Source organism: Electrona antarctica (assembly GCF_951216825.1).
Source record: "Electrona antarctica genome assembly, contig: scaffold_140, whole genome shotgun sequence".
Classification (NCBI taxonomy): domain Eukaryota; kingdom Metazoa; phylum Chordata; class Actinopteri; order Myctophiformes; family Myctophidae; genus Electrona; species Electrona antarctica.
The window spans coordinates 68,939-95,316 of NW_027637610.1; the positions used below are offsets into that span (position 1 = coordinate 68,939).

Sequence of the window (26,378 nt, forward strand, 5' to 3'; positions counted from 1 at the left end):
ACACACACACACACACACACACACACACACACACACACACACACACACACACACACACACACACACACACACACACACACACCTATCTCTCTCTCTCTGTCGCTCTAATTAATTAGTCTCATGTCGCGCAGCTGCGTCTAGATTCTCCCGGCAGGATGCTGCCGGGAGCTGCCTATGCCATAGAAAGCAGAGCTGAGGCCCAGACGGTTAGCTCAACCGTCTGGGCCTCTAGACGCTGCTGAGCCAGGCTGACGGTTAGCTCAACCGTCTGGGCCTCTAGAGGCTGCTGAGCCAGGCTGACGGTTAGCTCAACCGTCTGGGCCTCTAGAGGCTGCTGAGCCAGGCTGACGGCCTTTGCCGCGTGTCTCCCCCCCCCCCCCCCCCCCCCCCCATCCCCTGTCAATCTACTTTCAACCTATCAATAAAGGGCAGAAAAAAGCCCCAAAAAATATATCTTTTAAAAAAAAAGGAAGCATATAGGCGGACCCCAGGCTAGTGGACAGTGACCTCACAGCCGCTGTGGGCGTGGCTGAGGACCCTCTGCTTCAGGTGGTCCACTTGGTCCCTCAGGAGGCTGGCGGTGGAGCTGAGGTCCGTGTTCTGCTCGCGGAGGCTCTGAACCTTGACCTCCAGCCGCGAGATCCGCTCCAGCTTCCGCTTACGGCACTTGGTGGCGGCGATGCGGTTCCTCAGGCGCTTCCGCTCCGCCTTGCTGACGCTCCGCTCCGGGACTTCCACCGCCGCCGCGGTGACGGGCGACAGAGGAGGCGGGCTGGGGGCGTCGCCGCACAGACTCTGGTGGGACGGGGAACAGAAGGATCGTTTTAACTGGAAGGCAGGGTTTGTTGTTTTCGTCGACTAAAACCGAGATGAAAAATGTTGGTCGACTGCCTTTTTTCACTGACGAAAACTAAATGGAAACTAAGTGAAAACTAAGCTATGATGATAAAACTATAAGACTGAATATAATGACAATTTCGTCAACAAATGAAAACTAGGCTAAAATGTTAGGAAGGGACTAGTGGACAAGAGATCCAGTATAAGTCATTTTACACTTGGTTGCATGCTGAAAATAGCAGATCTACAAGCTTGTAGATCGGCTATTTTCAGCAAGTGTGAAATCAGCCATTACGACGGCATCAAGGCCCGCCAAAATGCATTTTAGTCGACTAAATCTACAGTTGATTTAGTCGACTAAAACTAGACTACCACTAAAACATTCCAGGTGATTGATTGATTGAAATATTTATTAACAGTTTGCAGAATTACAGTACATTTCAAGCACAAACTCAATACAAAGACTGTTAACTGTGAGTGGACGACCCAATTAAGCATTACACTTGTTCAATTCATCAAAACATTTAGAGACGTACAAATAGACACTTCTATATAGTCAAAGAACAGAACAGGAATTCATCATAAAGGAGGTAAAAAGGGAAAAGAAACATATACAGTGAGGGGAAAAAGGGGTGGGCGGTGGGGGGGGGGGATTCAGATTTTAGGGAGGCCAGTTTCGAATTGCAGCCATCCGTAGGTGCCCTTTGAGAGCGTTTTTGAAGGAGTCAAGGGATTTGCATGTCTTAATGACTGTTGGTAGGGCGTTCCACATTTTGGTGGCATAGGAGCGAAAATAATTTAGTCCCTTGTTTGTGCCAAATCTGGGTTGTACATGGTTTGTTGCACTCCCTCTGGTGTTGTGGGTGTGGACTTAGTTAACATTAAGGAAGTATCTAGTATCCAGGTGTGTGTGTGTGTGTGTGTGTGTGTGTGTGTGTGTGTGTGTGTGTGTGTGTGTGTGTGTGTGTGTGTGTGTGTGTGTGTGTGTGTGTGCGTGCGTGCGTGCGTGCGTGCGTGCGTGGGTGGACCAGCGCTGGTGTCACATACTACAAAATAAAATGTCTATCTACGTCCTAGACCTAGAAATAAAACTATACGTTTGACTAATCATTACAAGTGGCTCTTATTTTGAAGCGGAAGTCTGTTTTCGGTTGTAACCAATAAGCTGCCATGACAGACAGTTGTTGAAAGTGAAAGTTATGGGGGCGCCCGCTGGCCAAGCGGTCCAGGCGCCCGCTGGCCTAGTGGTCCAGGCGCCTGCTGGCCTAGTGGTCCAGGCGCCTGCTGGCCTAGCGGTCCAGGCGCCCCCTGGCCTAGCGGTCCAGGCGCCTGCTGGCCTAGCGGTCCAGGCGCCCCCTGGCCTAGTGGTCCAGGCGCCTGCTGGCCTAGCGGTCCAGGCGCCCCCTGGCCTAGCGGTCCAGGCGCCTGCTGGCCTAGTGGTCCAGGCGCCCACTGGCCTAGAGGTCCAGGCGCCTGCTGGCCTAGCGGTCCAGGCGCCCGCTGGCCTAGCGGTCCAGGCGCCCACTGGCCTAGCGGTCCAGGCGCCCGCTGGCCTAGTGGTCCAGGCGCCCGCTGGCCTAGTGGTCCAGGCGCCTGCTGGCCTAGTGGTCCAGGCGCCTGCTGGCCTAGCGGTCCAGGCGCCCGCTGGCCTAGTGGTCCAGGCGCCTGCTGGCCTAGTGGTCCAGGCGCCTGCTGGCCTAGTGGTCCAGGCGCCTGCTGGCCTAGTGGTCCAGGCGCCTGCTGGCCTAGCAGTCCAGGCGCCTGCTGGCCTAGCGGTCCAGGCGCCCGCTGGCCTAGTGGTCCAGGCGCCTGCTGGCCTAGCGGTCCAGGCGCCTGCTGGCCTAGCGGTCCAGGCGCACGCTGGCCTAGTGGTCCAGGCGCCTGCTGGCCTAGTGGTCCAGGCGCCTGCTGGCCTAGCGGTCCAGGCGCCCGCTGGCCTAGTGGTCCAGGCGCCCGCTGGCCTAGTGGTCCAGGCGCCTGCTGGCCTAGTGGTCCAGGCGCCTGCTGGCCTAGTGGTCCAGGCGCCTGCTGGCCTAGTGGTCCAGGCGCCCCCTGGCCTAGCGGTCCAGGCGCCCCCTGGCCTAGTGGTCCAGGCGCCCGCTGGCCTAGCGGTCCAGGCGCCCCCTGGCCTAGTGGTCCAGGCGCCCCCTGGCCTAGTGGTCCAGGCGCCTGCTGGCCTAGCGGTCCAGGCGCCCCCTGGCCTAGTGGTCCAGGCGCCCCCTGGCCTAGTGGTCCAGGCGCCCCCTGGCCTAGTGGTCCAGGCGCCCGCTGGCCTAGCGGTCCAGGCGCCCCCTGGCCTAGTGGTCCAGGCGCCCCCTGGCCTAGTGGTCCAGGCGCCCCCTGGCCTAGTGGTCCAGGCGCCCCCTGGCCTAGTGGTCCAGGCGCCCGCTGGCCTAGCGGTCCAGGCGCCCCCTGGCCTAGTGGTCCAGGCGCCCCCTGGCCTAGCGGTCCAGGCGCCCCCTGGCCTAGTGGTCCAGGCGCCCCCTGGCCTAGTGGTCCAGGCGCCCGCTGGCCTAGCGGTCCAGGCGCCCCCTGGCCTAGTGGTCCAGGCGCCCCCTGGCCTAGTGGTCCAGGCGCCTGCTGGCCTAGCGGTCCAGGCGCCCCCTGGCCTAGTGGTCCAGGCGCCCCCTGGCCTAGTGGTCCAGGCGCCCCCTGGCCTAGCGGTCCAGGCACCCGCTGGCCTAGCGGTCCAGGCGCCCCCTGGCCTAGTGGTCCAGGCGCCCCCTGGCCTAGTGGTCCAGGCGCCCGCTGGCCTAGCGGTCCAGGCGCCCCCTGGCCTAGTGGTCCAGGCGCCCCCTGGCCTAGCGGTCCAGGCGCCCGCTGGCCTAGTGGTCCAGGCGCCCGCTGGCCTAGTGGTCCAGGCGCCCCCTGGCCTAGTGGTCCAGGCGCCCCCTGGCCTAGCGGTCCAGGCGCCCCCTGGCCTAGTGGTCCAGGCGCCCGCTGGCCTAGTGGTCCAGGCGCCCGCTGGCCTAGTGGTCCAGGCGCCCGCTGGCCTAGTGGTCCAGGCGCCTGCTGGCCTAGTGGTCCAGGCGCCCGCTGGCCTAGTGGTCCAGGCGCCTGCTGGCCTAGTGGTCCAGGCGCCTGCTGGCCTAGTGGTCCAGGCGCCTGCTGGCCTAGTGGTCCAGGCGCCTGCTGGCCTAGTGGTCCAGGCGCCTGCTGGCCTAGCGGTCCAGGCGCCTGCTGGCCTAGCGGTCCAGGCGCCCGCTGGCCTAGTGGTCCAGGCGCCCGCTGGCCTAGCGGTCCAGGCGCCCGCTGGCCTAGCGGTCCAGGCGCCTGCTGGCCTAGTGGTCCAGGCGCCCGCTGGCCTAGCGGTCCAGGCGCCTGCTGGCCTAGCGGTCCAGGCGCCTGCTGGCCTAGTGGTCCAGGCGCCTGCTGGCCTAGTGGTCCAGGCGCCCGCTGGCCTAGCGGTCCAGGTGCCCGCTGGCCTAGCGGTCCAGGTGCCCGCTGGCCTAGCGGTCCAGGCGCCCGCTGGCCTAGCGGTCCAGGCGCCTGCTGGCCTAGCGGTCCAGGCGCCCACTGGCCTAGTGGTCCAGGCGCCCGCTGGCCTAGTGGTCCAGGCAGCCTGCTGGCCTAGCGGTCCAGGCGCCCGCTGGCCTAGTGGTCCAGGCGCCTGCTGGCCTAGCGGTCCAGGCGCCCGCTGGCCTAGCGGTCCAGGCGCCTGCTGGCCTAGTGGTCCAGGCGCCTGCTGGCCTAGCGGTCCAGGCGCCTGCTGGCCTAGCGGTCCAGGCGCCTGCTGGCCTAGCGGTCCAGGCGCCTGCTGGCCTAGCGGTCCAGGCGCCCACTGGCCTAGCGGTCCAGGCACATCATGTCCACATACAGGCTCTGGCCTGACAGCGTGTCGCGTGTTCGAGTCCCGTTCATGACCACCTTTGCTGCGTGTCTCTGTGTGTCTCTCCCCTTCTCTCTCTCTCTCTCTCTCTCTTTCCTGTCTATCTTCACTGATAACTATCAATAAAGGCAGAAAAAACAAAAACAAATCTTAAAAAAAAAAGAAAGTGAGTGAAAGTCATGATGATGCGGTTGCCATTTGGAGGTTGCCATTGTACAGAGCAACTTTCACTTGTAGTTAGGGATGACTAGGGATGACTAGGGATGACTAGGGATGACTAGGGACTAGGGAGTGATATTGACTAGGGATGACTAGGGATGACTAGGGAGTGATGATGACTAGGGATGACTAGGGACTAGGGGGTGATATTGACTAGGGATGACTAGGGATGACTAGGGATGACTAGGGAGTGATGATGACTAGGGATGACTAGGGATGACTAGGGACTAGGGAGTGATATTGACTAGGGATGACTAGGGATGACTAGGGATGACTAGGGACTAGGGAGTGATATTGACTAGGGATGACTAGGGATGACTAGGGATGACTAGGGACTAGGGAGTGATATTGACTAGGGATGACTAGGGATGACTAGGGATGACTAGGGACTAGGGAGTGATATTGACTAGGGATGACTAGGGATGACTAGGGATGACTAGGGACTAGGGAGTGATATTGACTAGGGATGACTAGGGATGACTAGGGATGACGCCGATTAATCGATTTTCCGATTAATGGTAAATGGTAAATGGTGCATTTATATAGCGCCTTTATCCAAGGCGCTTTACATAGATTGTGCATTACATTCACCCATTCACACACACATTCATACACCGATTGCGGCGGAAGCCATGCAAGGTACCAACCAGCACATCGGGAGCAATTTGGGGTTCAGTGTCTTGCCCAAGGACACTTCGACATGTAGCCAGGAGGAGCCGGGATTCGAACCGCCAACCCATGGATCATTGGACGACCTGCTCTACCTCTTGAGCCACAGTCGCCCCTTAATCATCGGAGTCTCCGAAATCGATTTTAATATTTCATAATTTCACTCATCAGAGTGGAGAATATAAGTATAAATCAAGTTGAGCAAAGCCACTCTTCTCTGCCTCTCTCTCTAACAGACACAGTTAACGATCGCTTGTTAAGTGCCTGCCAGACAGACAATCAATGAAGGCAGTTGTAGAGTAGAGTGTAGACTAGTGAACTGAACATTTTCTGTTTATATCAAGTACTTCATACCAGCCCCTTATGAAACTACTTCTCCCCAAATCCAAATGGATTTAATTCTCCATCCTGAATGGCAGTAACTAGCATATAATGAGAACTGAGAAGATCTCCACAAAGGTTTACCCATCAAAACTGATTATAAAACTGTAACCATCAAAGCATGCACTCAACATATAATGGTTATGTGACCAGAGATGTAGATTATTCGATTGGGCTGATAGTCACTTTTTGGCATCCCTAATATTGACAATCATATATAGTTTGATAGTGATACTGGGGTACAATCACCACCCCCCCACCCCCCACCCTGACCCCCACATGGAGAACCTCTGCTCTACGATGGACCCCCGGGGGTCCCCCACCCCCCCACCCTGACCCTCGGGGGTCCCCCACCCCCCACCCTGACCCCCACATGGAGATACTGGGGTACAATCAACCACCCCCCCACCCCCCACCCTGACCCCCACATGGAGATACTGGGGTACAATCATATATAGTTTGATAGTGATACTGGGGTACAATCACCACCCCCCCACCCCCCACCCTGACCCCCACATGGAGAACCTCTGCTCTACGATGTCGCTGCACTCACCTGGACGTCGGGGACCGTCTGAGGCTCGTCTGTCGTGGCCGTCAGGTGGTGATGGTGATGATGATGATGATGATGATGGTGGTGGGGGGGGGGAGGAGGAGGGGGAGGAGGTAGGAAGGGAACCATGCAGGTGTCCACCAGGGGAGAGCTGCTGCTAGCGTAGCTGTTCAGACTGGTGTAGACCGGATCTGGTAGGTCTGGTAGATCTGGTAGGACGACGTTGGGGACGTGAGGAGACGGATCCACGCTGTGAGGCATGAGGGACGGACAACAGACGGAGAGAATGTTAGAACCTATTGCCCATGTGCAGACCGCGGCCATGTTAGACCCTATTGACCATGTACAGACCGCGGCCATGTTTCCATCAGAGTTTGGAAGCACTCGTTTTCAGTAAAACAACGTCCTGCTGCCTCCTGCATTATGTGCTAATTATAAACAGGTGGTACGCTGGGCCGTTGAGTGATGTCTAACGAGCACTTCCAAACTCCAGCCCTTAAGACAAATTACACAAAGTAGCTCATAACATGTCTACAGTAGATTTTTATGAAACAAACACTTTGACGATAGAAGGAGGATAATTCAAGCTTTCCGTACAGCTGCAATGTTGGTGAGTTTGACGTTATTTAATACAATCAGACAGGACTGTTCTGTCTGGATGAATGGGCTGTCAATGAGAAGTTGCATCTATAGTTAGCACCTTGCCATTAACTTATATGGTAAGATGGCCGCGGTCTGCATATGGAGAATAGGGACAGGCGCTGAGATCTCTACAAGGGTCTGCATATGGAGAATAGGGACAGGCGCTGAGATCTCTACAAGGGTCTGCATATGGAGAATAGGGACAGGGGCTGAGATCTCTACATGGTCTACATATGGAGAATAGGGACAGGGGCTGAGATCTCTACAAGGGAACCTTTTTATCCTGGGCAGCATTCCTTATCGGGTTTATGATCCGCCGGTCGGGAGCGGATGATATCGCTACGTCATGTTGTAGACGTCAGGCAGGAAGCATCAATCTGGAACTTCCGTTACCCGACTTTTCTCAATAAAAGCTACGAGAGCTTTTATTGTTATTCTTTCGGTTTGAGGGAAAGTCAGTTCCAGATGATGGTTCTTGCCTGATGAGTTGACTACAGAACAATACTACAACACGACGTAACAATATCATCCGCTACAGACCGGTTCGCACGGAAATTTTGATAGGCTTTCATAGGCTTTCCTGCGAGGTGGAAAGCCTGGTGACGCGAGGTTAGGCACTTTTAGCAAAAGAAATAGCAGATCTACAAGCTCACAAGGTGTCGCAGCACAATTCCATGAATTTGTGTCGTCACTTCACTACCCAGTCTGGAAAGTCTCCCGTCTCCAAAGGTATACGGGGTACATGCCAAAACTGAGAAATCAACCCGTGGCTTCTGATTGGTCTGTGGTGCGGGTTTGGACAAAAACACCAGTATGACGTTGTATGAATGCACACTGCGTAGCTACTGCTGTTGTCCTGCAACGTCCCCTTATCGTTCACTAAACTCACCCCACACACACAGCTACTGCTGTTGTCCTGCGACGTCCCCTTATCGTTCACTAAACTCACCCCACACAGCTACTGCTGTTGTCCTGCAACGTCCCCTTATCGTTCACTAAACTCACCCCACACACACAGCTACTGCTGTTGTCCTGCGACGTCCCCTTATCGTTCACTAAACTCACCCCACACACAGCTACTGCTGTTGTCCTGCGACGTCCCCTTATCGTTCACTAAACTCACCCCACACACACAGCTACTGCTGTTGTCCTGCAACGTCCCCTTATCGTTCACTAAACTCACCACACACACACACAGCTACTGCTGTTGTCCTGCAACGTCCCCTTATCATTCACTAAACTCACCCCACACACACACAGCTACTGCTGTTGTCCTGCGACGTCCCCTTATCGTTCACTAAACTCACCCCACACACACAGCTACTGCTGTTGTCCTGCGACGTCCCCTTATCGTTCACTAAACTCACCCCACACACACAGCTACTGCTGTTGTCCTGCAACGTCCCCTTATCGTTCACTAAACTCACCCCACACACACAGCTACTGCTGTTGTCCTGCAACGTCCCCTTATCGTTCACTAAACTCACCCCACACACACACAGCTACTGCTGTTGTCCTGCAACGTCCCCTTATCGTTCACTAAACTCACCCCACACACACACAGCTACTGCTGTTGTCCTGCAACGTCCCCTTATCATTCACTAAACTCACCCCACACACACAGCTACTGCTGTTGTCCTGCAACGTCCCCTTATCATTCACTAAACTCACCCCACACACACACACAGCTACTGCTGTTGTCCTGCGACGTCCCCTTATCGTTCACTAAACTCACCCCACACACACAGCTACTGCTGTTGTCCTGCAACGTCCCCTTATCATTCACTAAACTCACCCCACACACACAGCTACTGCTGTTGTCCTGCAACGTCCCCTTATCATTCACTAAACTCACCCCACACACACAGCTACTGCTGTTGTCCTGTAACGTCCCCTTATCGTTCACTAAACTCACCCCACACACACAGCTACTGCTGTTGTCCTGCAACGTCCCCTTATCATTCACTGAACTCACCCCACACACACACAGCTACTGCTGTTGTCCTGCGACGTCCCCTTATCATTCACTGAACTCACCCCACACACACACAGCTACTGCTGTTGTCCTGCAACGTCCCCTTATCATTCACTAAACTCACCCCACACACACAGCTACTGCTGTTGTCCTGCAACGTCCCCTTATCGTTCACTAAACTCACCCCACACACACACAGCTACTGCTGTTGTCCTGCGACGTCCCCTTATCGTTCACTAAACTCACCCCACACACACAGCTACTGCTGTTGTCCTGCAACGTCCCCTTATCGTTCACTAAACTCACCCCACACACACAGCTACTGCTGTTGTCCTGCAACGTCCCCTTATCGTTCACTAAACTCACCCCACACACACAGCTACTGCTGTTGTCCTGCAACGTCCCCTTATCATTCACTAAACTCACCCCACACACACAGCTACTGCTGTTGTCCTGCAACGTCCCCTTATCGTTCACTAAACTCACCCCACACACACAGCTACTGCTGTTGTCCTGCAACGTCCCCTTATCGTTCACTAAACTCACCCCACACACACAGCTACTGCTGTTGTCCTGCAACGTCCCCTTATCGTTCACTAAACTCACCCCACACACACAGCTACTGCTGTTGTCCTGCAACGTCCCCTTATCGTTCACTAAACTCACCCCACACACACAGCTACTGCTGTTGTCCTGCAACGTCCCCTTATCATTCACTAAACTCACCCCACACACACACAGCTACTGCTGTTGTCCTGCAACGTCCCCTTATCATTCACTAAACTCACCCCACACACACAGCTACTGCTGTTGTCCTGCAACGTCCCCTTATCGTTCACTAAACTCACCCCACACACACAGCTACTGCTGTTGTCCTGCAACGTCCCCTTATCGTTCACTAAACTCACCCCACACACACAGCTACTGCTGTTGTCCTGCAACGTCCCCTTATCGTTCACTAAACTCACCCCACACACACAGCTACTGCTGTTGTCCTGCAACGTCCCCTTATCATTCACTAAACTCACCCCACACACACACAGCTACTGCTGTTGTCCTGCAACGTCCCCTTATCATTCACTAAACTCACCCCACACACACAGCTACTGCTGTTGTCCTGCAACGTCCCCTTATCATTCACTAAACTCACCCCACACACACAGCTACTGCTGTTGTCCTGCAACGTCCCCTTATCATTCACTAAACTCACCCCACACACACAGCTACTGCTGTTGTCCTGCAACGTCCCCTACTGAATCTGACATAGTGGACTAGACCGTAGGATTTACTCTCAAGTCTCGAAATGGATCAAGGTGATGTGGATCAAGGTGATGTGGATCAAGGTGATGTGGATCAAGGTGATGTGGATCAATGTGATGTGGATCAAGGTGATGTGGATCAAGGTGATGTGGATCAATGTGATGTGGATCAAGGTGATGTGGATCAAGGTGATGTGGATCAAGGTGATGTGGATCAAGGTGATGTGGATCAATGTGATGTGGATCAAGGTGATGTGGATCAAGGTGATGTGGATCAAGGTGATGTGGATCAAGGTGATGTGGATCAAGGTGATGTGGATCAATGTGATGTGGATCAAGGTGATGTGGATCAACGTACCTGCTGTGAGGGAGCGGACCGGGCAGAGGCTGCAGGCTGAGATGGTTCTGCTTGTGAAGGTCGTCCAGAGGCTGCAGGCTGAGATGGTTCTGCTTGTGAAGGTCGTCCAGAGGCTGCAGGCTGAGATGGTTCTGCGTGTGAAGGTCGTCCAGAGGCTGCAGGCTGAGATGGTTCTGCTTGTGAAGGTCGTCCAGAGGCTGCAGGCTGAGATGGTTCTGCTTGTGAAGGTCGTCCAGAGGCTGCAGGCTGAGATGGTTCTGCTTGTGAAGGTCCTCCAGGGCTTTGACGAAACCCTCGGCGAACTCCTGCTCCTCCGTCAGGGTCCTGTGGTGGTGGTGGTGGTAGAGGAGAGGAGACTGGGGGGAGAGGAGGGGAGAGTGGGAGGGGAGGACAGGGGACTGGGAGGGGAGGAGAGGGGACTGGGAGGGGAGGACAGGGGACTGGGGGGAGAGGAGAGGAGACTGGGAGGAGAGGAGAGGGGCGCTGGGAACCTGAAAACAGTGTGGGAACAGGCAATGTTAAATGAAAGGAGACACCAACACACCTGTGGTTACATTCAACTAGGCCTGTACGTGCCCGTCGGTCTCGGTGTCCGTCTGTGTCCCACATGGAGATCTCTGTATCTGTCTGTGGAGATCTCTGTATCTGTCTGTCTGTCTGTGTCCCACATGGAGATCTCTGTATCTGCCTGTGTCCCACATGGAGATCTCTGTATCTGTCTGTCTGTGTCCCACATGGAGATCTCTGTATCTGTCTGTCTGTGTCCCACATGGAAATCTCTGTATCTGTCTGTCTGTGTCCCACATGGAGATCTCTGTATCTGTCTGTCTGTGTCCCACATGGAGATCTCTGTATCTGTCTGTCTGTGTCCCACATGGAGATCTCTGTATCTGTCTGTCTGTGTCCCACATGGAGATCTCTGTATCTGTCTGTCTGTGTCCCACATGGAGATCTCTGTATCTGTCTGTCTGTGTCCCACATGGAGATCTCTGTATCTGTCTGTCTGTGTCCCACATGGAGATCTCTGTATCTGTCTGTCTGTGTCCCACATGGAGATCTCTGTATCTGTCTGTCTGTGTCCCACATGGAGATCTCTGTATCTGTCTGTCTGTGTCCCACATGGAGATCTCTGTATCTGTCTGTCTGTGTCTCACATGGAGATCTCTGTATCTGTCTGTCTGTGTCCCACATGGAGATCTCTGTATCTGTCTGTCTGTGTCTCACATGGAGATCTCTGTATCTGTCTGTCTGTGTCCCACATGGAGATCTCTGTATCTGTCTGTCTGTGTCCCACATGGAGATCTCTGAATCTGCCTGTGTCCCACATGGAGATCTCTGTATCTGCCTGTGTCCCACATGGAGATCTCTGTATCTGCCTGTGTCAGAAGAGGGCTAACTGACTGACTGTGAAAAGTGGACTGGTTAAGTAGGCTAATCAATTGTCAGGTGTGGGGTTGCCATGGCAATAAATTGGCTGAGGCAGAGGCTGGAAATTGCACAGCTGAGGGGATTTAGGCTGATTAGGCCCACTGGCAGAGACTGAGCAGAGCCTTTTGTGGTGGTTCTGGAGAACCGTGGGTCCGACCGACTCAAGTCCGGGCACTGCACTCCCTGCGGGGGTGTGCGTCGAATATGAAGTCGGTGGGGCAAACGGTTCTCGAGTTACGTGCATTACAACCGTACACACGTACGCACGCACGCACGCACGCACGCACGCACGCACGCACGCACGCACGCAGACACACACAGACAGACGTGGCACATTTATAGTAGGATGTTAAAGGACCACTTCACCACTTTTCAACCTATCTTCATATAATAGGTCCTCACTAATAATCATGAAGAAATGGCGCAATTTTTTTCTACTCAGTCTGTGTCTCATAGGAGGGCTGTGGGCAGTTCAGAAACCGTCTTCCAGTGACATCATCGATGGGGAATACAAGCTAATAGAAACTGCAGGCTTTCTAGTCCTGAAAAGTTGCAATGCGAAAATGGAAGCCATCGTTCTCACGATAATGAAAATCTAAACATTTTTGTAAAGAAATCTTGTTTAAAATCTGCCTAATGATGATGTCACTGGAGGACGGTTTCTAAACTGCCCACAGCCCTCCTATGAGACACAGACTGAGTATAAAAAAATTGTGCCATTTTATCATGATTATTAGTGAGGACCTATTATATGAAGATAGGTTGAAAAGTGGTGAAGTGGTCCTTTAAATGAATGGAGACGTCTAAACGGTGTGGTTATACATTCATTTTTCTTCCCCCAAAATGTAAAATTAATAAATATAGAATCGTCTAAATGTTTGCTTTGGAAAATGTTCTTGGAGGTATAATGTACAGTAGCCTGATTTAACCCCTTTTGGTGTTTTAAGCATTATGTTATGCTTTAGCTATCGAAAAATAGCAGATCTACAAGCTCATAGCACGGCACAGAGTGCCGCACTATGAGCTTGTAGGTCTGCTATTTTTTTTAAATCACGGAAATGTGGCGCAAATCTTTGCATATATATATTCTTTCAGAGCGTTTTTAACTCAAATCTTTGCTTCTGGGAGGTCCCTGCCTGGAACAACATATATTCAGATGGGGGTCGGTGGCCAATGCCGCCAAATACATAATTTTTGGGATCCTTGACATGAAATATTGAGCACCTCTCTGACATAAAGCAAAGCAAAGCTCTTTGTTTACCCAGGGTGAATGGACTAAGCTCTTTGTTTACCCAGGGTGAATGGACTAAGTTCTTTGTTTACCCAGGGTGAATGGACTAAGTTCTTTGTTTACCCAGGGTGAATGGACTAAGCTCTTTGTTTACCCAGGGTGAATGGACTAAGCTCTTTGTTTACCCAGGGTGAATGGACTAAGCTCTTTGTTTACCCAGGGTGAATGGACTAAGCTCTTTGTTTACCCAGGGTGAATGGACTAAGCTCTTTGTTTACCCAGGGTGAATGGACTAAGCTCGAGATGCTTGTTTCCAGCCAGGCCCTGCTCATAGAACATTTCATGGTAGGGGTTCAATGCCTTGCTCAAGGGCACTTCAGCGGTGGTAATTTTAACGTGCCGGTCCGGGGATTCAAACTGGCGACCTTCCGATAACAAGACCGCTCCGCAAACCGTTCGGCCACCGCTGCCCAAAAGAACATAGAAACAGGTATTTCAGAAAACTGTCTTTAGAAGACGTTTTTTAAATGTCGACGTCGGGTCTAAATGGGTTAAACACAATCAGACCTACATTAATATACGATTCAACGTATTGTTTATGCCTAGACAATTATTAATAATATACGATTCAACGTATTGTTTATGCCTAGACAATTATTAATAATACGATTCAACGTATTGTTTATGCCTATACAATTATTAATAATATACGATTCAACGTATTGTTTATGCCTAGACAATTATTAATAATACGATTCAACGTATTGTTTATGCCTAGACAATTATTTAGGCATTTATCAGACGCTCTTAATCCAGAGCGACTTACAATAAGCAAGAACAAAAATCATGGCAATACATCACATACATAGACAGTAGTCTATCTACCTTGTAGATCTGCTATTTATTTAATTTGAATATCAGAACCACTAGGCATTTAGTAGAAACAAATAAATAAATACAAATAGCAGATCTACAAGCTCACGGCATGTCATGTTGTGCCGTGGTGACATATTGTACATCTGCTTTCTTTTTTTTCCTTCTTTTTTTTAATACATTTTTTCGTGATCATCAGAACCACTGATGTCTATAATGGAAGGCATTTAGTATTATACTAAAACAATAAAGACAATAGCAGATCTACAAGCTCGATCGCTTCGTGCTGCGCCGATTGATTTTATATAAGAAGCCATGTATAGGTCTTAAAACAACGTGACGTGTAAAAGATGTCCCGCTCGCTCACCGTGCCCATGACCAGAGTGTCCATGAGCGGAGGAGAGGAGGAGGAGGAGGAGGAAGAGGAGGATGAAGAGGAGACCAGCTTCATCTCACTGAGATCTGGAGGACCATCATCTTCATCTTCATCACCATCATCTGGAGGAGGAGGAGATCTCTGTAGGTCAGAGGAGACTTCGTTTAAATCCATCATGTCTTCTTCCCCCATATCTCTTCACGCACGGAGCTATATAAACGGTACAGTAGCCTACAGTACGTCACGTCACGGTAGCCTATACGAACACGCACGCGCCCCTCAAAGCAGTGTCCGCCTTCTGCCCATGATAACAACAACCTCACCAAAATGTCTAGTTATAGTTTCCTCCAGTTTATTATTGAATGAATTAATTAATCCGTATATTGAGATCGAACGGTGGTCTAATATTGTCTTATTCTGTTGTGATATTTATTATTATTATTATTTTCTCTCAGCCGGCTGCACGAGACGACGACACGACACGTACATGATCCATCCGTCTGTTTTCCAACGGCACCACCACCGCCTCCAGTCGTGCGTAAATGTGCGTCCACGCACGGCCACGCACGGACACGCACGCTGCCTGCATACAGGCTGCTACAGCTTCCTTTCACTACATTGATTTATTACTATTGCATAATTCCATTACGTCAGCATAGGGTACTTTTTTTTGCCCCCGTCTATTGTTTGAGGTTTAGAGACACATTATTATTAGGAATGAATTAATGGCCTTGAGTGAACCTTTCATCATAATGAAATCTAATCTCATTAAGTTTAAAATATGAATAATAAACTAAGTTAATTATGACAGCTATACAATATGTTACATATGATATACGCGTGTTTTGTTTGAGGTTTAAGAGTAAGACACATTAGGAATAAATGTTCCTATATGTTGAGAATGGCCTTGAATTAACTTAAAATATGAATAATCTGAGTAATATTAATAAACTAAAAACGAATGAGTTACGACAGCTATACAACTATGTTAAATAATATACTGTGTGATGGGGAACGTCAACCTATCAAGTCCCGTCAAGGCAAAAATGAACCCCCATGTCATAAGTCTGTTCTGACCTGGGATTGGTCAGAAAAGTGCTTTCCTCCTCGCTCATTTGCATAATGGGGAGGGTCTAACTCTGTTGCTATGGAGACTGCTGGAGGCTGAACTGACAACGTTGTTCATTCAACCGTTTTATTATTTCTCTTTTATTTTGAAGTCTTCACCACGTGACGTGTTCTTGTGAGATCAAAGTTATTATAGACACAAACCAATCAGTGAATGAATGTAGAGCCGTCACTTGTTGGTCAATATATATATATATATATATATATATATATATATATATATCATATGTTCTTACTTTTGTTGTGAGAAACTGTCCTTTTAAAATTCAAAAAAATATATAAAATAAAAATAATTTTGTTGTTGAAAGGTTGTATGCTTATTTATTTTAATGTACACTGCTGGTCCACACACACACACACACACACACACACACACACACACACACACACACACACACACACACACACACACACACACACACACACACACACACACACACACACACACACACACACACACACACACACACACACACACACACACACACACACACACGATGTGCGATGAATGTCAAGATTTTTCTAAAAACATAGCAGATCTATACAGCTGTGAGCTTGGCTTGTACCTGTGCTGCCCCAGGGCGGTCCCCGGACCACACTTTGAGCACCACCTACTGATCTAATGCAATACAATTCACACAGTACCATTTTACAATGTAGACCAGGGATGTCAAACTCAAATACACAGTGGGCCAAAATAAAGAAATTGGTCGAGGGCCGGACTGTGTTTCAACACACGGGCACCGCGGTCATGAGGACGTCCCACGGGCACCGCGGTCATGAGGACGTCCCACGGGCACCGCGGTCATGAGGACGTCCCACGGGCACCGCGGTCATGAGGACGTCCCAGGCAAACAGCAAAAAAAGTAAATGCATTTAAAACCGAAAATGAATTATTATTAAGCTCAGTTTCCTGTTCTATGATCCTCACCAAGCACTGCTTTCATAGTATGTGATATGTGCCAATGCACTCGCAGTGCATTGTGGGCGAAGCGAAGCGACATTTCAGGTTGAGGTTGAGGACTCATTCATCCCAAGATCGAACGTGGAAGATATCAACGGGGTGGAGCAACAAAGATTGGTAAATAAACACAACTTCGCCATCATATTTCAATCAATCAATCAAAAGCCAACTATATCATCCTGCTCCTATGCTACACAGGCTAAAAAATACCAATAAGACATAATAAATGGGGGTATGTGTGACATGTAGAAACCATGCTGTTTTATCATATTCAGTATTGCATCGTGTATAGTATATATACATGTTGAATTATCTCTGGTCAATAGCCCTAATGCCCTTTGCTGGCATTAGAGCTATGGACCAGAGCTAATGTTGAATGTGACTCGGATGAAACTTCATCCCCATGTAAACAACCAAACCAGTCTTGGTGCTTTTCTGGTTTCATCTTCTTGTTGTATTCACTTGTGCTTGAAATGTAGGCCTATACCCATTCTACAAGCTGAATAAAAATGTCAATCAATCAATGATGTATAACGTCGTGTGAATCACATTGCAACTATGTGGTGTAACTTCACAACAGAACCATGCCATTATTAACATATTTGACTGTAAGCACATACCAGAATTGTTGCATAGGCTATTGTTTATTTTGCCACAGAACCATGCCATTATTCCAATAGAACGAACTAACAGTCATCTTACAAACAAAACTATTTAATTTTCACTTATATCACCTTTGTTGTCATGTCTCACATATAGCATGTCAATAAAAGACACCATGTCATTTTCACTTGGAACTGCAATGATGCAAATAGCCCAGGATGCAGGTTATTTGCATCATTGCAGTTTGAAGTGAAAATGACATCCTTAGACTCTGGGATGCAATACTGTACTCTAACGTCGTTGCATGTGGTTGTCGTTTCAAGTCATTATATCACAGTTGTACAAAAATCTTACCATCAAAGCCCATGTACAGTAAATCATGTCTCACAGTCTGTTTCTCTGCCCAATAGGCAGTACCGGTACACAGCCTACCGGAACTTTGTCCGTTGGTGCTAGGGATGTCTGGCAGAGCTCATCAGAACGGTCGTTCCCTCATGCGTCTTCACGAAGATTCTGGTATTTATGTTGGATCCAAGGACAAGCATTTCAACCTGCCCCCTCTACCAGAGTCCTAATTTCTTGTAATGAAATACAATAAATATATTGTGTATAAATATAATTGTTTGATATTTTGTTTTACCATGTCCAATGCAGTGGTTTTCAACCAGTGGCCCCGACCACTAGTGGTCCTTGAGGGGATTCCAGGTTGTCCCCATGGGCCCAGCTAAATGGAGAGTTGGTAACCATTACCAATGGACCCTATATAGATCTGGTCCATTTGGTTTAATTTTATGCTCTCAAGAGTACAATTATTGCACTGCATTACAATTCAGGATTCAGGACAGGAACCCCGTTTGGTGCATTATGTTATACTTACACTATACACACATTTTGTTTTAGCTATTGAAAAATAGCAGATCTACATAGAATAGATCAACAAGCTCATAAAACAAACCTTTTTGAAAAATCTTGAAAATGAGTGCCAATCTTTGAATATAATATTCATTCACAGCGAACGTTTCTGGGAGGTCCCTGAAACATCATTTTAAGATTGGGGTCCACGGCCAATTACATACATATTTTGGGGTCCTTGACATGAAATAGTTTGAAAGCCACTTTTATAGAAACAGGTTTTTCAGAAAATGATTTAGAAAACATTTAGTAGAATCTGGTCTCAGTCCTAAATGGGTATGATGTAGAATTGTTATTTTGCTCAACGTCTGTCATCTCTCCTACAATGATACATCAATACAGCATGGAAATGTGAACAACATTTTATCCAACAACAACAATATTCTATGTCTTGGGTCTTCTGAGAGGCTAAAATCTCAAATGGTAGTCTGGGTCAAATGCTGAATAAATAATGATTTTTGATTAGGGATGCACAGATATGGAAATTCTTGGCTGACACCGATAACAATTTAGCCAATACTGATATTGATATGTTTATTTAGTTAGTTATTTCCCCCTTTTGTGTCAGGGAAACAAATACATATTCAATCAAATAAATGTTCAGAATCCACAGCTTGGTAGGCTGCAGATAACCAACACACCAACATATAATCTACATAAGCTTGGTAGGGCAGAGATAACAACAACCAATAAAGGAATTACGGTAGGTGGACAGCAATAACATGAAATATTAGCTGTGGTTCCTTTACAAACTTCACTAGTGTGGGAACATTCTACCAATGAATGAAAAACAGGAATACTTTTAGATAATTAATTGAAAGTAAACAATACTGAAGAGTAATTTATAAAACTGTTATTGGAAGCCAAGAGGGGCCAAAAAACCTCTATGGTGAATCATGAGCATTGGGGATTTCATGTCTCACACGAATCAACACAGGATGGGAGGACAAAGCAGCCCAGGTAACTCCAACACCAACGGACAAATTTGCTGTATCCCAGGTGCCTGTAATAGCTGCATGACCTGTATTTGGAGAGACATGTTTTTAGATTCATCATATACTAGTACTACATTTCAATTTCCTATCATGATACAAAATTAGTTTGTCTATTATACTCAAAACATTTATGTATTATGTTGACAGTACAGCATTGAGGTCATGGGGGTGACCTGCTGCAGTCAAGTGCATGGATCTGCAACCTTTTTGACAATTTCCTCATTTCATCATCATTTTATCACGACCACAATCACATGGTATGGAGCACAGATTCACTATTTGAACAGTGGAAGAACATTTTTCAGAAAAGCACCCAATTCTATAAATTGACTTATGACTTTTTGTTCTTCAGATTTTAGTAATGCAATTAATTTAAACATGGGTGGGTAATAAAATAAATTGGCAGGTATTTTTGCCTGAAATTCATAATACTAGTATTCTTACATTCCAACAAAACATGGTAGGCTACTCATCTCCAATTCTGGCTTCATTCCTGATAGTGTCATATCAACATGAAGTGACATATCACATTCAATGCTGTATTGTATGTAATATTTCTAACTGGTTTTGATTGTCTAAAGGCAATACATGACCTTTGTGTTTTATTTATTTTGATCCTTCAGAAATATTTCCTTTCACTTCAGGGTGTATACTGATAATTAGAATCAAAGCACTAACCCACATATCTCCCAGACAGAAGCCAGGGTGTACTTTGTGTATAAATGTTGTGAGTGAGTCACTGTGAGTGGACTAAAATGTCTAAACGTTTTGTATATAAAAACTCTTATAACACTTATGCCAGTTATCACAAGTCCCCTGTGCTTGTGTTGGCTCTCCATAGAAAAGTAAGGGCTACAGCACAGATTTTCTTTGGGGGACAGTATTTCACAAAGCCCACGTTGGAACAGATATACTCTTACTAGATCAAGTGGGGTGACGTTCATTTACCAAGTTGATTATATCGATATGTTTTAGCCTGTGTAGTGTATAGCTGTTGTGAACGCGAAGAGTTGTGTTTATTTACCAAGCTTTGTCACCCATGCGATAATCAGCGGCCATGGCTTCACACCTCCGACCGCTCCATCAACTGCCTCCGTAGCTGCTGAGCCAGAAGCCAGGGCAGGGGTTCAAACTGGTAGGGCAATGATGGTTGCTCCACTTCAAATAACGCTTCGCTAATGGTGCCAGATTCCGTCCTCCATTGCAAGACGTGATGGAGTGTGTGTGTGTGTGTGATAGAACCAATTTCCCTCTATGGTTGTGAGATCTGGGGACCATTAGCAAACCATGACCTTGAAAAATGGGATAAACACCAAACCGAGACCCTACACACAGAATTCTGCAAATCCATTCTCCGTACCCAGCAAAAAACACCAAATAATGCATGCAGGGCAGAATTAGGACGATACCCACTCATAATCAAAATAAAAAAGAGAGCACTTAAGTTCTACAACCACCTAAAAGAAAGCGACCTAGATGCACTCCATAACAAGGCACTCACACACAGCGAAACTCTTGAGAGATGCCCCCCTCAGCCCTCAGAGTTCCAGGGCCAGCTGCCCTGGAACTCCGGGCACAAACACAAACAGAGCCACGAGATAGAAAACCCATTGGACTAAACCAAATTATAAAACAGCAAAAGGAAAACTACCTGACACATTGGAAAGAAGCAACACAAAAGCAGAGTAAACTAGAATGCTATCTGGCCCTAAACAGAGAATACGCAGTGGCAGAATACCTGAGCACCGTGACCGACCCAAAACAAAGAAACATCCTAACTAGGTACAGACTCAGTGAGCACAGTCTTGCGATCGAGAAAGGCCGTCATAGGCAGACCTGTATCCCGAGAGAAGACAGACTATGCACCCACTGCACACAAAATGAAGTGGAAACCGAGCTACACTTCCTAACCATCTGTCCATTGTACCAAGACATCAGAGACACATACTTCCCACAGACTTCACACACGGAGATTTTGAAAACATGACCAACTAGAAAAAGTGCCCTTCTGGGCACAGGTCTCCACCAGGAGGATAGGACTGTGTGAGATGTTTGGCAAAATGTTTAGGAGTAATATAAACATGTTTGCCTTTGATGGCAATTGGATGATTTGAGGCATTTTGTTCCAAAAATGTGTTTTGCAAAAATCAACCTGTTGGTGGCGCTATAACAGGCCAATGTGAAAAGGGTGGGATATATTCCTCAGCCCAGTAAGAAAATGTGTGAAAGATTTCACGTAAATTGCATGCTGCGTTCATGATTTGAGGCTTTTGTTCAAAACGGGGCAATCTTGCAAACTGTGAAAGCCAATTATAGCCAATTAGGATGGAATATGAAATATCGGACAGATCCGACTTGAGCACATGACCATAGAGATACTGTGTAACGATTTGTGAAATTTTTGGACAGAATCTGGAGGAGTAATATCAAACAATGTGTTTTACAAAAGTCGGCCTCCTGGTGGCGCTATAAAAGGTAGATGCGGAAAATGCAGGTCAAAGGTTTGTCCTTGGCCTCTAGGGAGTGTGCATGCAACGTTTCACGCAGATCGGTGCAGTTTTAGGTAAAACATGTGAAAAGCTGCCTCATGGTGGCGCTATAACAGGCCGTTCTGGAAAATGCGGGGCAGAGGTTCATCGTTGGCATCCAGGGAGTGTGTGTGCAAAGTTTGGCATCGACCGGGTTAACGGTGCCGGAGATTAGCTGTACACAGACGGACGGAAGGAAGGACGGACACACGGACGGAGTGCAAAACATACTCTCTCCCCATGCCTTCGGCCTGGTGGAGACAAGAGACAATGACAAAAAACTCCCATATCTGCTGGGCGAAGTACAACAATGTGCAAACACAGCAGCAAGATTCGTGAGTTGCTGTGATAGGAGAAGGATATCAAACGGAACACAACCACCCTAAAGACTAATCATTGTGTATATTCCTGCACTATACCTGCATCCAGTGATCTTGGTACAATATAGAAATTGATCTATTGAAGATTCTGACGTTCAAATGTACATATTGTTTTTTTGAGTGTATTGCTGTATTGTTGTATTGTGCTTTCTGCTTTGGCAATGTAAACGTATGTTTTCTCATGCCAATAAAGCCCTTTGAATTGAATTGGATTGTGTGTGCGAGAGTGTGTGTGTGTGTGTGTGTGTGTGTGTGAGTGAGTGAGAGAGAGGTCCCGCCCCCCCATATCGGTGTGTGTGTGTGTGTGAGTGAGAGAGAGAGAGGTCCCGCCCCCCATATCGGTGTGTGTGTGTGTGTGTGTGTGTGTGTGTGTGTGTGTGTATGAGAGAGGTCCCGCCCCCCATATCGGTGTGTGTGTGTGTGTGTGTGTGTGTGTGTGTGTGTGTGTGTGTGTGTGTGTGTATGAGAGAGGTCCCGCCCCCCATATCGGTGTGTGTGTGTGTGTGTGTGTGTGTGTGTGTGTGTGTGTGTGTGTGTGTGTGTGTGTGTGTGTGTGTGTGTGTGTGTGTGTGTATGAGAGAGGTCCCGCCCCCCATATCGGTGTGTGTGTGTGTGTGTGTATGAGAGAGGTCCCGCCCCCCATATCGGTGTGTGTGTGTGTGTGTGTGAGTGTGTGGGGAAGAAAGGAAGGGAATAGAACAGCGGTACATTAGACATGCACTGCGGGGATGAGAGCGCTCAGAGCGGGCAGAGGTAACAGCAGACAGTCCGTAGTCCGTAGTCCCGCTGCGGGGCTCAGAGCGGGCAGAAGCAAGTTGGTGACCGGGGGAACGTGGGACTCGAGCCCGAAATTTGCGCTTGTGCTGCATTTCCCCTAAAAAACCCCACGCAACCCTCAATTGCATTCTAACTAAGAGTTTCGATCGAAAAAATAATTTTTTGAATGACACTTTCGCCCAGTATGGAGCTAAACGTGACCTCAAAACTAGTAGCCTGAAATGCGCTAGCCACTCAGCTCGCCTAGATGCTAGGTCACGTCAGAGCCTGAGATACAGCCGCGTGCAGGTCGAAACCGTTTTCATTCAGACCACGTGATGTACAGTATCAGCAATATTAATTTCGGGGCATGTCGTTCCCCCTTTAAGTTTGAAAGGTAACTTTGACACGACCACCCGCATGTTCGTAGGATTATCCAATTCGTCCATGAATTCTATGTCAGCCATGGAGTTCCTACAGCCAATCAGAAACAGGGCATATGCACTTAATGCCTTGCCGTCCTCAGACTTGATTTGAGGCCATTTCAATGCCTTATCCAGATATGCATTGGCTATAGTAAGTTCGTCTCCATAATGCCTTGTAACCTTCTCGCCTCCTTGTAGGCTTTGTCTGCCGACATGTGCTCACAGCTTCGAACGAGCTCCTGTGGCTCCCCACTTGTATATTGCTCCAAGTAGTAAAGCTTGTCCTTCAAACTGTCTGTTTTGCTATCCACAGTGTGCTCAAAAGCCCTGATGAAGGACTTGTAAGTGAGAGGGTCACCTGTAAACACTGGAATGTCCTTGCAAGGGAGGTTAGACATAGCCTGTTGCTTAACAAGCATTTCAGTAATCACGTTTTGCCTTTGCATAACTTGACACAGCTCACTTTCCTTATTTCTTGACTGCATATGACTGCTGTTGTGAAGTTGGTCATGTGCAGGCTGCCCTGGTCTGCTTGAAACATGTCCTAGACTGTAGCCATAACCATGAGATTGGTCATATTGTGTATTCTGTGCAAACTGCACCGGTCTGCTTGTTGCATGTCTCTGACTGTAACCATTATCATGTGATTGATCATGCTGCATGTTTTGTGCAAGTTGCATCGGCGTGCTTGGAACTGATCTCAGAATATAATCAAAAACATGAGATTTATCTTGCTGCGTGTTTTGTGCAGGTTGCACTGGTCTGCTTGAAACGTGTCCTCCTGCAGCAACACTTAAAGTTGGCCTGGCCTCACTTCTCTTTTGTGAGCGCTTACTTGATGTGCAACTGCCTTCTTTGACATCATCATCATATTCTTTAAGCACCTTGAGCTTTGCACTGGATGCAGCAATTGCAGCATCAACCTCTAGTTGATCCTTTTTAGCCTTTAATTGTGCTTCTTCAATCTCAAGTGCTTGTCTTTCTTTTAAGGCAGCGGAACGTACGATCAGTGCAGCACGCTCTGCTTCTTCCCTAATACGTGCTGCTGACACTTTGGTCGCTGTGGACCGTGAAGACTTTGTGTTTGAAGATGAAGCTGATGACTTATGGCCAGCAGATGAGCCTAGGGTTCTCTTACTGGTTGTCTGTACTGTATTAACTTGAGACACGCTGTCCTCTACACGTACATCATCTTCATGGTGCGTGTCTGCTGGACATTCACTTGCATAAGCATTTTCTTCTCTTAATTTTGTCCACATTACAGAACACCATTTCTCTGTATTTTCCACAAAGTCATTTATGGGTGCTGATTTGGGTTCATACCAATTTTGTTGATCAGCTTGTCCCTCATCTTCATCTAGCAAGGATATCACTGATAGATAATTTTGAGTTATGGTAGATCTGTTACTTTGGTATTTTTGTGGATGGAATTGTCAATTTCCCTTTGGCCCAGACCGTGTTCATATTTTGTCATCTTGCCCTGTTACCATCAGTTTTATCATCAGCCTACTGCCTGTTTACTCTGGGTTGTTCTCCTTATCCTATTTATGTCATGTCACCATCCACGTGCCTAATCATCTCAGCCCTATATTATCCTTTATATTATTTTATCATATTTATATTATGGATTGCCTGACGCCAAGTTCAGATTCACTGTCTGTCCCCAGTCAAAAGTTAGCTGGCATACTGAGAGGTCTATTTGGATATAACACTGCATGTATTTGACCTTGGTGCCTAGTGAGAAAGTAGATAAGAGTATTTCTCTCTGTCGAGAGTTTACAGCGAACAGGGAAAGACATGTTATCTTCAGGTTGCCATAGCAACGCCAGCCTCAGTGCTTTCCCGGTTTATGGCTCTCCATGACGGAACTAAGGAAGCTGTCCCAATATCAGTCTCATCATCCATGTGCTGGTCCAATGAGCGCTTGACAACCAGTGCCAGCGTGGAATAGCGGAAACTAACTGTGTATTCAGCCAATGAAGGTGTATCAACAATTGACGTATTCTACAGTATTAATGCCTGTGAAATGAATTGTTCGAAAGAGAGAACCCTGTGCAGTTTGTCGCACAGGGTGAGAGTTTTTTGTAATTTGGCTGTATGTGGATCTGTTCTGTCTCTCTGATCTGAAAATGAATAGACATTAATCATATTGCTCGGACTGGACAATCCTTCTTCCTGGTGGTTTCATCTTTTTATTGGATACGGTTTTTTCTAAAAGAGTATTTCCTGCTCAGATCAACATTTGGATGTTGATCTCTCTGCTTAAAGTAATCCTGTTAAAGCTAATTGTTAACTTGGTCATAGGCTCTCTGCCTAGTGTTGTGGTGCTGAGTATTTATCAGTACTTTAATACTTTCTTAAAAGTATTTTTATAGTTTAGCTCTGTGCAGCTCAATAATTCAGATATACAGTCCTTTATATCCTTGGTGAATCATTAATTGTCCCTTCTGCATTTTATATGCAACTAATTGGTTTTATCATAATTATAAAGCTATCAATCACCTCGGCATTAATGTCTTCAAATTATTTATTTGCTTTACAAAAGTTGTTTCTTAGCATCTCTTCCACAACGTTCACATTTGAGCAATCCAGTTTTAAATTTTCCATTGTTTTTATCATGGTAGAAAGTTGAGATAATTTACCTCTTCTTGTTGCAATGAACCTGCTGAGTCTGCCTTCCAGTGCTCTTTCTGTGGGTTTCGATGCCCTCCTTTGGTCAGAAACATCCATTTTCTTTTCTTTCTTTGTTCTTGAGCAAAGTTTTTGACTTTGAATGTAGTGGCAAACTTCCTCTTCTTTAAGTTTGCACACTTAAATGTAGCAGTCTACGTTTAGGGCAAAAGCTTGACGCACAAAAGGAGTTCTTCACAGTATTGTACAAAAAAAGGTTCTTTACTTTGATCAAAAAACAATACAAAAACTTATTTCCTTTCTGTGTGTGTGTATGTGTGGTCAAAAACTGTGTTGCTCCCAAGCTGCTTCACTTCACACTGCCAGCAAACCCCCCAGACAATATGAGTTGCTAATCAACATGGCAAGGAGCATCCCATTGGCTAAGGA

General features: G+C 47.8%; 1 protein-coding gene across 1 annotated transcript; it reads right to left on the reverse strand.

The window, feature by feature from the left end:
- Positions 1 to 492: 492 nt before the first annotated feature.
- LOC306918780 (uncharacterized protein) lies at positions 493 to 26,086 on the reverse strand (the record flags this gene model as incomplete). The annotated part of the gene is made up of 5 exons (XM_079531644.1): positions 25,961 to 26,086; positions 14,619 to 14,749; positions 10,720 to 11,210; positions 6,489 to 6,735; positions 493 to 795 (listed from the first exon to the last, which is right to left on the reverse strand). Exons 1-5 carry the CDS (start codon positions 26,046 to 26,048, stop codon positions 493 to 495), a joined length of 1,260 nt encoding a protein of 419 aa, XP_079387770.1. The 5' UTR covers positions 26,049 to 26,086.
- Positions 26,087 to 26,378: the final 292 nt, after the last annotated feature.